At 39.3% G+C, this 12,955-nt stretch overlaps 1 protein-coding gene across 2 annotated transcripts in view; it reads left to right on the top strand.

Moving 5' to 3' along the window:
- The window catches only part of DOCK8 (dedicator of cytokinesis 8), a 94,906-nt gene that overhangs the window by 68,989 nt on the left and 12,962 nt on the right, over positions 1-12,955 (top strand). For both annotated transcript variants that reach the window (XM_075740177.1, XM_075740178.1), the window contains 9 exons: positions 453-635; positions 1,290-1,425; positions 2,001-2,088; positions 4,710-4,806; positions 6,082-6,216; positions 8,050-8,202; positions 9,259-9,417; positions 10,205-10,305; positions 10,763-10,955. In XM_075740177.1, coding sequence (XP_075596292.1) covers positions 453-635; positions 1,290-1,425; positions 2,001-2,088; positions 4,710-4,806; positions 6,082-6,216; positions 8,050-8,202; positions 9,259-9,417; positions 10,205-10,305; positions 10,763-10,955 — 1,245 coding nt within the window. The remainder of the gene's footprint in view (positions 1-452; positions 636-1,289; positions 1,426-2,000; positions 2,089-4,709; positions 4,807-6,081; positions 6,217-8,049; positions 8,203-9,258; positions 9,418-10,204; positions 10,306-10,762; positions 10,956-12,955) is intronic.

Genomic DNA, 12,955 nt, shown 5'->3' with positions numbered 1-12,955 from the left:
CCACTATGACTGCTGTTGCCTCCCAGTCTCACCTGAATCCATGGATCTAGGACTCAAGATCCTTATTTTTCTCTATATATCTTCATGGTTGTTTTTATCTTCTATACAATTTGGCTGACACAACTGCATGGCAAGAGGGGACCAAACAGTTATAGACTCTTTTTCTACATTATTATAAGGAAATCAAAATAGAAGCATCTAGCAAACAATGCTCTTGTGCTTCTTTCTGTCTTTCACATGCATACAACAAGTCCTGTCACTAATTACACATACATACATTCAAAAAATACAATTAGTATAAGTATAGCTTCTTCTAACCTGGAAGAAGTTAAACTTACTGAAGTCCAATCTTGAGATTTGATTTCACTGAAATTGAAATAACATTACTTCACCTGAATGAACTCCCTCTCCTTTTTCTTCTTTCAACTGACATTTACTTTATCTACTACAAGCCATACAGACAGAGTGCCACATTAGGTCCTGATACTACTCGCAACCTTTTGATCTGTTACCTCTGGATCATGAAAAATGCTGATCAGACTCTAATACAGAAATGGATTGCAGACCTTCCATCCATGCAGCTGAACAGGATTTTAGACCTCCTCTTCATTTGTGTCTCATGCTTCGAGTATAAGGTAAGTGAAACATGGCCTGATTTTGTTGTCTTGTTTTGGTTTTAATTTTCTTTCCCTTACCTTCTGGCTGTCCAGGGGAAATTTGTTATTGACAGTTGTTAAATTAGCTTTTGCCTAATCTATACTACAAATCAACAAAATAATTCAGAAAAATAACTGACACTAGCCTTCAAGCAAAATGCAGACAAAACCTTTGAGGAAGTCCTATGAAGTTGATTTAAATTGTTTTATTATTTTCCTTTTCCTGGGCATTTGAGGGCTATTTTTGATGGGCAACATGTAGACAGCTCCTGCAAGTACTGGACAGGACACTAAGGATGACCCTTTAGTTAAGAGCTGGGACTGGACACTAGGACTCCACTCTCTGACAGGATCTCTCTGAAAAGGATCAAATAACCTTCTCTCTCAACTTTAATTCCTCTCTTAACTTTAATATGTAGCACTGAGCTACATATTTGTGTTTATTAGCAGTATGTATACTACCTCTTTCCTCATCTGCCACATTTAATTAGCCTTCATATATTAGTCAATCATATTCATTGCTTTCTGCCCCCTCTACAGATCTCTCCTGTTGTGTCTGGTTCTGGAAATGTAATTTAGACTCATGTCCAAAGACGGAGGTGTTGGTCTTGATTGCTTTAACTTTACTTTCAGGGCAAACAAAGCTCGGATAAAGTTAGCACCCAAGCACTCCAGAAGTCACGAGATGTTAAGGCCCGATTAGAAGAGGCTTTACTGAGAGGTGAAGGAGCCAGAGGAGAAATGATGAAGCGCTGCAGAATACCAGCTGGTACTTCATACTCGTCTCCCCCCTTGTATTATGAGAGGATCTCAAGACGTTGTAGACATAAATGAGTTTGTTGGGTTTTATGTGCACTCCCCATTTTCATCCTTATATTTTTCACCCACAGTCCTTTCCCTTGCAGGCCTTTCTTGATTTTGATAAAAATATCATTAGCTTTCAGCTGTCCAAGGTGTAGCTAGGACTGAGCTCTCCTCAGATGAATGATATGAGGCCAACTAAGACATTCTGAGAAATTGTGTTAGTGTCTAATTGAGACTCAAAAAATTGTGTCAAAACTATCAATAAGAGCAAATTGTTCATAGCAGAAAAGGTTGTTTCATTTAATAAATGGAATAATTTGTGTTTTGGTCTTCAAAGACATTAAGCAAGCTAATGTTCTAAAAATCCTAGATGAAAAAATTATGGGGTCCTGTCCTTTTACTAGAGCCCTGAGGCTGTGAAGTTGAATGGGTTTAGTTCTGACAGACTGCTACAGACATACAACTCCTTCTTTTGGTGAACTATCAGACTTCAGGTGTCCCCTTTTGCTTTAATCTCACTGATATATGTTGCGCTTTTAGGGAATGACAGATCGGTGGGTCTAAATGAAAACCTGCGCTGGAGAAAGGAGCAGACTCACTGGCGACAGGCAAATGAGAGACAAGATAAGTAAGTCATTTAATGAGTATATATTGCTTTTATTAGAACCAAGATGTTTGGGTGTTTTATGTTTTGTTCTTTTTCCTAGGATGTTTTATTACAAAACCAGCAGTTTCCATCCTTTCCCTCTTCTGTGAAAGAGAATGAAATAGAAAATGTTTATGTAGCAGAAGTATCCCACTCTTGCTATGACATAACAAAGAAATCACAAATACTTCAATGAGAAGTTTAAATAGTAATCTACACATTTTTTCCTTCTTAGTAGCAATGTGGTAAACACTAGTTATCGATACAAGTTGTATCAAATACTCCACAGAGGCTTGCTACAGCATGTATTTTGGTGTTGCTATGGCTTCTCACTGTATACAGCACTGTGGTGTAAGTTTTCCCATATTAAATCAGTTGAGCTGGGTTTGATATACTATGTTAAAATTGAGAAGAGTTATTAGCAGGAGTAGGGGAAGATGATTCTGTAGTGAATATTTTTCTTGTTGCAGGTTTTAGTTATGATGTCTCGGTAGATTTCACCCTATAAGCACTATATGCTAGTAGACAAGTCAGTGTCTAGGTTTATGGAAAACTATTTTTTCAGGAATTGCTTGTGTTACTAACAGCATTTTCATGTGGTATGTGCTAAGTTTCTGTAAGCAAAGGAGATGTGTCATTTGTCCATAGATACTTACTTGAATTTTGACTACCTAAATGGACCACAGTGTATCAGATAGAGACAGGGCCTCTCACCAGTCCAGCTGCTTTGAATTCCCATGATATCCTTTAAAATGTGTGAATTTGAGCTGAGAACACTGGCTTGTGCTATGTGGCAACTACATTGTTGTAGCCAGTGACTCATTCATGATTCTCACATACATTTTTGAAAATAGGATTGTTAATTTGGAATTTATCCAAACTTAAAAAAAAAAAAAAAAATCCTTCCACCTTCTGTGCTAGATTGGAAGAGGTGCAGATCCTGTGTGGATATTTTTATTTCACCCTGAAAGCAGCTTGCTTTCTCCCAGCCAGTTTCATTGCAATCAGAATAAAAGAGTCTTCAAGCAGCAGCTCTGCAGTATCTCTCCACAGTAGTTCAGTTAAACCACTTAAAATAAAACTTCTGGTTACATAAGAAAAACTCTGCATGTTGTCCAGGCCTTTTTGTTGTACCCAGTGTTCATCACTGTGGTATGCAAGATCTTTGCTGTCATTGGTTTTGGATCCCTTTAGTGTATAGATCCCATAAATACAGCCTTTGCAGTTAGTATGTGGCACAGCAGGCTTGCCCAGGTCACCACTCAGCCTCACTCAGCCTGCTTCTCCTTGAGTCCAGCATGCTTTGGGATTGTAGTTGCAGTTACAAGCTACATGTGGTGTCAGAAAGGATCCAGTCAGCATGGTTAACATGCAAGGCTGAGTGTTTGCTGGAAGTGGTTCCAACAGCTGTGCTGTTTGCTTAATTTGTTCAGTTCTTACTCATATTTAGCGATGTCTGGCTTGATTATAGCACCAGCCTTTTGGCAGACCCTTCTGTTCTTCATTGCTTTGAGTCATTGTAATTAGTAACCATACGACTGCCCTGACTTTACTTTTCTGGTTTTCTTTTTGGGTAAGACTCCACTGGGCAGAAAAGGTAAGTGAACATAGCAGAAAAGCCTCAGATTTTGAAGTCACTCAGAAACGTGATTGTAAGGGTGTTGCTCCAGCCACAGAAATGCACCTTAGGAGCTCTGGCCCAAGTCAGAGCCGCTGTAATCTCCATGTCAAGCACTGGCCATGCAACAGCCTTTTTCTGAGCAGTTTAGGAAAAAGAACAAAGCCTCCTCTTTGTGTTCCTGGCATAGAAGGGATCTCTGAAAATACACTTTTATTAGGAACTGCAACTATGGTTAGAGCATTCAGCTGCAGAGGAGCTGTGTTCCAGACCTTGTCCTTAAGTCTTACCTAAGAGGGTATCATGCATTGCTTTACCACCACCTTCTGTCTTTTATAAAAATGTTTCAGTCCTCTCTTAAATGGCCTGGGGCACTGCTGTATTGACCCCACAGCTGTTGGACCTGCTGTCTTAAGTTGTCAACAGTCTCAGGAATCAACATTTTAAATTGCCTACATTAAATACTGCTGCTAGGGCATTGAAGCAATTTCCCCTTTGCCCAAGGCTGCTATTTTTACTTTATTTTTCCTAGAAGTGTTAGATCAGTTGCCTTTTATCCCATTTGGGGTTTTGGTGTTCTGTGACAGCCAATGCATTCAGAAATTGCTGCATAGCTTATTGAACAATTGTCATGGTTTAATTAAATTAGCTCTATCTCAGCTGAAAGCAGGACAACAACAATAGAACATGATATTGAGGGCAGAGTAGCCATTACACATATCGTTATTAAAGAAGCAGAAGCATCTATTTGAACAATCCAGAGGCCTAGTTTCAGGTGTCCCCTTTGAGATTTCTGTACTACGGAATCAGTTCTCCTCATTTGACTCCATAGTTCTTAAGAAACACCTTTGAACACTATTTTCATTGTTTGCCCTTACAGAATTGTTCAGAATGGTATAATTTGTATTTTGGCTTTGTTTAAAGAGCAGGTTGTCTGACTCTTGGGGTACTCTCTGTGTGCTTTAATTAGAACTCCTTTTTGCAGGACAAAAGCTGAGCTAGATCAAGAAGCTCTGATCAGTGGAAACCTGGCAACTGAAGCTAACCTGATCATTCTTGATATGCAAGAGAACATCATCCAGGTGGGAAACGGCAGAGCTGGCTTGGTACCAATCCTTGCTCCCTCAGAAGCCAGTGGAAGCAAGACTCATTTCTCCTTTTGTTACTTAGGCAGTGCAAAATGTTTTAATAAAAGAACTTCTGTAAACCTGTATAATCTTGAAGGGAAAAAAAAAAAAAAAAGATGAAGAAGAATGAATCCAAAGATGAAATTGCTGCCTGCCTTACACTGTTGCCACAAGCCCCTTCTACTGTAGGGCATTACACTACTGCGAATGAAAGGGAAATCTATCACCTTTTTTGTCAGTACACATTGAAAGCCATTTCCACTGTATTACTATGATCCTGGAGTTTGGAAAGGATGAAGGAAGAAAAACCTTCATTTATGCTAGGAATGTGTCTGAAGATGTTAGTAATTTGGAACTGGACTTCTGGGTAGCTTTTGGTCATACTTGCAAGTATGACCCTGTGAGACAAGATTTAACTTTGACTCCCACAGAGCGTTCAGTGCAGGAAAGTATTTTCCACCTGTATTTTCCTCTCCTTCTGAAAAGAGATAGGCTCCCTAGAGCAATGTGATGTGCAGAACTTAACTTCTAGGAGTCAGATGCAGAAAAATTTCACAGGTCCTTTGACAGCAGTGGAACCAAGACAATTGACTCTGCTTAGACATCGTCTCCTGGTTTAGGAGAGACAGTCCAAATTCAAGGGTATTGGAATACTACTGTTTGAGCCTGATGCATATTCATTGATAGCAAGGAGAAAACTTCATTCTTGAAAACCTGTTAGCAAAAAAGCATTTAGCTACAAGACTCATGTACTACTAGGCATGATTTTTGCATGACACCATTCATAGCACCTAGTCTCCCCACTATTTGTGTTGTGGATTTGATCAAAGTGTACCAGTATGCCTATTTAGCCTATATTACCAGGAAATCAGAGCATGAGGAGGCAAGGGGAAGGATGGTGCTTGCTCACTGCAGGATCACTTCCTGATCCAAGGTACATGAAAGATTGGACAGAAGGTGGACAAAGCTTCAAGAGTCACTGCAGAAGCTGGCTGAGCTTGAAAATGCATTGGAGGGTCTGCAGATAGGACATTTTCCCCTCTGTCTTCCTGATCACTACAAAAATATTTTGAAATTCCTCTGAAGCAGATATTAACAAATGAAAAAACTGCAGTCTCTAAACTCCTGAATGTGTCTCATGGACAGGAGAGTAGAACTTCAGTTCCTGTATGCCAGTTCATTGCTGAATTACCTCATGCAATTATTGTTGTTTTTCTCTTCCATGTGTAGGCAAGCTTTGCGGCAGAGTGCAGAGATAATCTTTTGGGAGGAGTTTTGAAGGTCCTGGTAAATTCTCTTGGCTGTGATCAGAGCACCACTTACCTGACTCATTGCTTTGCTACACTCAGAGCGCTCATTGCTAAGGTATGCTCTTGACATACTTCTGTATTCATGCTTCCAATCAAGTTATTAGAGCAGCATTTTTAGAGCAGAGCTGTGTGCATTCACTTACCACTTTTCCTTTGGCATTTGTTAAATATGTTTTGCATATTTAAATACAAATGCCTGTCTGTAGGGATGTTAAGGGACTTCTACAGCTGTTGCAAGGTTATTTCATTGACCACACAAGATGGAATAACTGATTCTAAATAATCTTATGGGTTTAGCAGTCTACTCTTAAATATAGAAGATTTACTAATAAAAAGGTAAAAATTGCCACACATTATATTTCAAATATATTCTGCTTTTAATTAGGTATCTTAATGCCAGGCATTGCAAGATTTAAATTATTGTATCATCAGGACTAGTTTCCAACCAGTTGGGCAGCAGAAAAGTCAAAGCTAACTCACCAGAGATCAGGGGGATCATTCTAGGTTTCTACTTCTAAGATAGATTCCAAAATTCTAAGTAGAATCTAAGATGTTGGCAGATTTCATCTTCATTCTGCCTGAAAACTAAGCCAAATCCTGATGTCTCTTTCATTTCTGTATCACCAGTAAAATAAATATTTCAAACTGTATATGAGGACAGAATTCGACCCAACATTTTTATAATATGGGTCATAATGGGTTAGGTGCTTCATGAGGACACTCTAAAATCTGTTTAAGATTCATTCTCCTGCAAAGAAAAGCAGTTCCACAAAGGAAAAATCCATTAAATTATTTTTTTTCTCCAAACTATTCTAAAATGCAAATAATAAACAAGATACTCCTGTCCAATTAATGCCTATCTGCTGTTAAATGCAGATTGGCTGACAAAGCCTAATTACAGGGTAGATATCTGAGTAGTTATGAAACTCATTATTATGTTTGCATTGTACTTTATCTTTGAAAGCTAACTTCCAATTACAATAATGAATTTTGGGAAGCAATCATTATTCTCATTGAAATAGATCTTCTAGTTAAGCTGACTCAGTTCTGCATTTTATGAAGCAATCATTCCAATTATATGTATCACACTGTAGGTATATAGATATTATTTTACAAATCAAAATGATAGAACCCTGTGCCAGCAGGCTTGTAATATAAATTAGACATAAAACATTGAGATAATGGAGTGAAGAAAGGTTAAGAACTGGGAAATGAGCCTGCAAATGAGAAATAATATCCTGTGTTTTCTCACACACTATCAGTCCTATGTATGTACATATGGTGCTGATGCATCTGTGCTGTCTACAATGAGAATTACTTAGGACAGACATCCTGCCCCCTGGGTTAGTTATCTGCTAGGTGTGTTGTGGAGACACTGCAAAGGAGGGTCTGGCATGAAAGCTGGGCAGTGGAAGTTTTGTGGGACACTGCAGGAGGAAGAACACACTGGAGGGCTGGGGAAGGGTAGGGCATTGATGTAAAAATCTAGTAATTGCTGCTTATGCTTAAGGAGGTATTTGCATGTTTCATCAACCATTATGTATTGTGAAAATAGCAACTCTCCATGCTTCTAAGAATTTTGCAATATCTGATGTTTTCAAAAGCTCCTGGAGCCATAGGACTCTGAGAAATTTTTTATTCTCTCTCTTTCTGCTGTTCTTTTTCAAAACACAAAGACTAGTTTCAAACCCTTCTTCTCTGTAGAAAAGCTTGAAAATGGAACCTATAGCATCACAGGAAACAGAAGTCCAAATAAAAAGAAGTATAAAATGTAGTTTTTGCAAATTTTAGTCTTTGTCTGAGTTCTGTGATTTTTGTGCACTGCAGTAATGATGGTTTAATGGCCAGAAATGAGAGTAATGAATGTTTTCTTCTCTATCTCCCTTAGTTTGGAGATTTCCTGTTTGAAGAGGAGGTCGAACAGTGTGCTGACCTGTGTCAAAGAGTTCTCCATCACTGTAGCAGCAGCATAGATATTACACGGACTCAAGCCTGTGCCACTCTTTATCTCCTGATGAGATACAGCTTCAGCTCTACCAGTGTAAGATTTTAAGAACAGCCGTATGTTTTGCAACACCTTTTTTTGTGATCAATTGAAACTGGAATTGAAGTTGTTATAGCAAAAGGAATGCATCTGCAGATAAATAGTTATATGTTATGCTGTTTCATGCATTTGAGCTAGAATAAGTACTAGAAGTGTAGGGGAAAGTTGTTTTAATTATTGTTCATGATTTTGTTTAGGAAAAATGTGACTTTTTCTGCACCATCTGTACAAGCATCTTCAAATGCAACAGCATTAGGCCTCTGATACTACGCATAAGCAATATTCTTCATTTTGTCCCTTTTTTTTTTTCATTCCCGTGTCAGAACTACTTAAACTTAGACGAGTTCTATTCTGATGCAATTACAACCTCATTAGAACTACTGTATGCTTGTATTAATGGGAATTCTTTGCTAGCCCCTTGGTCTCAGAACTAGATTCTGATTCTTACCACACATACTAAACAAAATACTTATGTTGTGCATGTAGATTCACAATGTTCTAGCACAAAAGGACATGCATTAGCATTTTGGATAGCATCTGATCTTGCACAGCATTTTCTTCCCTAGTTGTTACTTTAAAAGCCTTGAATATGTAAAAAGTGTTGGCTTTGCAGGAGGAAAATATCAGCAAGGCATAGTACATTACCAAGCGAAGCCCTCAGAGGCCTTTTGCTTCCCAGACTTGTTTCCAGAATGTTTTCCCAGTTCTGCTTCCTCCTCTTCTCCTCTGTGAGTGGCCTGATCTACACACCCACTGGCCTGTGCAGAGTGGGAAAGAGGTCTTCCCCTTGTCTCAAGCAAGCATATGTATTCCAAGGAACATTCTTGCCCCAAAGTACAGACATGTCAGAATTAGGGAACTTTGACTTAACCAGGTAAAACAGGACTGGCTTTGGTGCACCAGAGGCCGCTCGTGTGAGCAGTGAGTTTAATGCACTCAGTGTGGGCAGGAGAAGGTGGGTTTGGTTTGTGCAGTAGACAAAGGTATGTGAACTGATATGTATGGTGCAGTGCAGCCATCATTCTTTCATGGTTTTGCTTTTTCTTTTGAAAGAATTTTGCAAGAGTGAAGATGCAGGTGACCATGTCACTAGCCTCTCTGGTTGGAAAATCACCCGAGTTTAATGAGGAATTCCTTCGACGGTCCTTAAGAACCATCCTAGCCTATGCAGAGGAAGATGCAGATATGCAGGCAACTCCATTTCCCATTCAGGTCAAATCTTTTATGACACCTGTGGTTTTTATTAGGAGCTTTCACATAGGAATGTGCTTGGAGGAAGTCCTAGAATCTTGGTCTTCTAAAACAATGAAAATAAAGATGCAGGGGTTGTTGTGTGAGTTTATTTCTAACACAACAATAAGTGGGGAAGAAGTGGAGGACATAATTCCATAGAATAAACTTAAGAAGTTCCATTGAAATCACGTTACAGGAGAATCATCTCTTAGCTTTGTTTGCCACTTTCTTCTAGACCCCAGCAGGAACCATATCCTGTAAGAGTTTCCCAAGATGGAATTTGATTCGTTATCTTTTCAGACAGGTAGCATCATGGAAACTTCTCTCCCTTTGTCAATTCATAATGGGGCAGAAGCAATAATGAAAAACATTTCAGACAACTGTCAGATGCTTTGCTAAAATTATTACAGTAACTCAGCTTGTGCTGAAAACTTACAAAAACATCTGCTTTGTTATCAGATCGCAAATCAACTAAAGCTGAACCCCATTAGCACATAGGTTTGATTATTTTTTCCTTCAGAAGTAAACAGATCAAAGTATTCCAGCTAATTTTGATTAATGAAAATGTGTGTCTAATATTTGCTATGTCAGCAGTCTTTACTGCATTGAATAGAGTTGGGAAAATGTAACTTGTAGCAGCCTGACATTTCCTTGGGTAAGAGGGACTATAACAGAGTTAACATCATCTGGTGCAGATGCTGTTATTTTTCTAGAAGGGAAAAAATAAACACCTGAGAAATGCATGTTGATCTTTGTGTGACTGCAGGTAGAGGAGCTGCTGTGTAATCTGAATAGCATCCTGTCGGATACAGTGAAAATGAGGGAATTTCAAGAAGATCCAGAGATGCTTATGGATCTCATGTACAGGTGAATCCATTTAGAATTGCTACTGAGGGAATTCTGCAGTGAGGTGAGGACAAGAACTGTGTGTTTTAGGGACAAGCTGTGGACACACCCTCTAGCTGTTCTGTTTAGTACATTCCCACCTTAGCACAGCTGATCAGTCACAGGGGGCCCAGGCTGCTGGAGTGAGCATGTTGCAGTGGAGTCACTGGGAAGCGGGCATAGACTTGGGCAAGGATGGGAGTCAGAGACTGATGAACACCTAAGAGTCTTGGATTCAGCAGTTTTACTCTCATCATAGCCCGTGTGTGTCCTGCCTATCCCTGCCTAACCATTTCTTTTGCCCTGTGCTTAGTGAATCATACAGGATAAAGACAGGCATGTCTCCTTCCATTCAACCCAGTTGGAGAATTATAAATGTTCTTTCTGTTGTTTGAGAAGAAGTAATCGTTCATACCTCCTTTCTGCCCTGTGTTGTTAGAATTGCCAAAGGATACCAGACATCGCCTGACTTGAGGCTGACTTGGCTGCAGAACATGGCAGAGAAGCACACCAAGAGGAAGTGCTACACAGAAGCAGCCATGTGTCTGGTCCATGCTGCAGCACTTGTGGCAGAGTACCTCAGCATGCTTGAAGATCGAAGCTATCTCCCAGTGGGCAGTGTCAGCTTTCAGGTAAGAAAAGAATCCCAAGCTCTGACAGCATAAGGCTGGGATGGCCTGTTCTGGTGTGTATATTCCTTCTTGTGTTAACCAGAGTAGAAGTGCATGTATGGGCAGGAAAAGTTACAATGGCAGAGTATCCATCACCACTCTTGGTAGGTTGTCCCAATGATTTATGTTTACTAGTGAAAACCGGTACTTTAGTATCTGTCTGTCTCTAGCTTCTACTTCCAGCAGTTGGATACTGTAATCTCTTGTTTGCTAAGTAGAACCCCTCTATTATCACATGCCTTTTCCTAGGGCTGTTACTTATCAACTGTGACAGACACATCTTCCAAACTTCTTTCTCATAGTCTAGGTAATTGGAGCTACTCAGTTCTTTTAGGCATGTTCTCCAATTCTTTGACTGTCCTCCAGTTACTAACCAACACCCTTTTGATTATGAATGACACAATCACTGTTATCTATATGCAGTCACATCAAAGTCGAGTAAAAATGTCCCGTAACTTCTTTAAGCCTGGGAAGTATCTCTCAGTTTATGTCTCCACAGACTCCACTGGTTATTTTTTGCGTTGTTGAGCTCTTTGTTCAGTAATACGTTGATCTTTTCCAGAGAGTTTTCTTGGGTTTTTTTTTTTCATCTTCTTTTCTGCATCACATAGATGAAAGCATAACTCCAACAACAAACAGATATTTTGAAATGTAGATATTTATACATAGTTTATCAGATAATGCAGTTTTGGCTCTCCTTACCTGAACTGACTTCATGTGCAAATTCAGTGATTTTACTGCTTTTTTTCACACATTATTAAAAATAGAAATGGCTGAACTCTTAAAATATTCCCATGTGTCGATGACTCCTTTATTCTTGAAGACTAGTGAAGACCGTTGTTCATTTACAGAGTGTTTGCTGCAATGGTTATGAATCATTCCAACTAATTAGTGGAAATGTTTTGCAGAGTAAACTCAGACATTGTATAGAAATCTACTGTTTTGGGCATTATTGACTTTATGAGATTGCAATCTCTTTAAATCAGGTTTCTGTAGTCTGGTGTTGGTTCACATTAATTACCATACCTTTAATTTTTTCTTTAGCAAAATTTTGTGTCAGTATTTCAACCACTTTGTCCTGGATACAGACTGATAAACCTACCACTATCTGCTTATTTTGTTTACTTTTAAAAACATGTGGTCCCAAAAGAATATTTCCTCCTCTGGAACTGCCCCAGTTTTCTAAAACACAGAAAAGTTTCTAAAACTCAGTGTTTGCTGCCTGAATACCCTTTTGCTTAGCTCTTTTAAACTGATGTGGAGCACATTTTATGGTGCAGGTGATTTTGAAATGGCTAACGCTATTAGTTGGGTACATTCATCATCCCTTGATATAACCATACCACCTGTGGGTTTTTTTTCCTTCAGAATAGTAAATAACTATACCGCCTGCGGAGCAGAGGTTCCCTTCAGAATAGTTAATTATTGTGGTTTAACCCCAGCCAGCAGCTAAGCCCCATGCAGCTGCTTGCTCACTCCCACCCAGCAGAATGGGGAAGAGAATTGGAAGAGTAAAAGTTAAAAAACTTGTGGGCTGAGGTAAAGACAGTTTAATAAGTAAAGCAAAAGCTGCACATATGAGCAAAGCCAACCAAGGAATTAATTCACCACTTCCCACCGACAAGCAGGTGTTCAGCCATCCCCAGGAAAGCCAGGCTCCATTATGTGTAACAGTTAATTGGGAAGACAAATGCCATCACTCCAAATGTCCCCATCTTCCTTCTTCTTCCCCCAGCTTTATAAGCTGAGCATTATGTCATATAGTATAGACTATCCCTTTGGTCAAGTGGGGTCCCTTGACCCTGTGTAAACACTGCTCAGCAGTAACAAAAACATCTGTGTGTTATCAACACCATTTTCAGCACAAATCCAAAACACAGCCACATACCAGCTACTATGAAGAAAATTAACTCTATCCCAGCCAAAACCAGCACATATATGTGAACCTGATTGAACCACTT

The sequence above is a fragment of the Balearica regulorum genome, chromosome Z (genome assembly GCF_011004875.1).
Source record: "Balearica regulorum gibbericeps isolate bBalReg1 chromosome Z, bBalReg1.pri, whole genome shotgun sequence".
Taxonomy (NCBI): Eukaryota; Metazoa; Chordata; class Aves; order Gruiformes; family Gruidae; genus Balearica; species Balearica regulorum.
The sequence above is the reverse complement of the archived record's forward strand: the minus strand, read 5'-3'. Positions and strand labels throughout refer to the sequence as shown.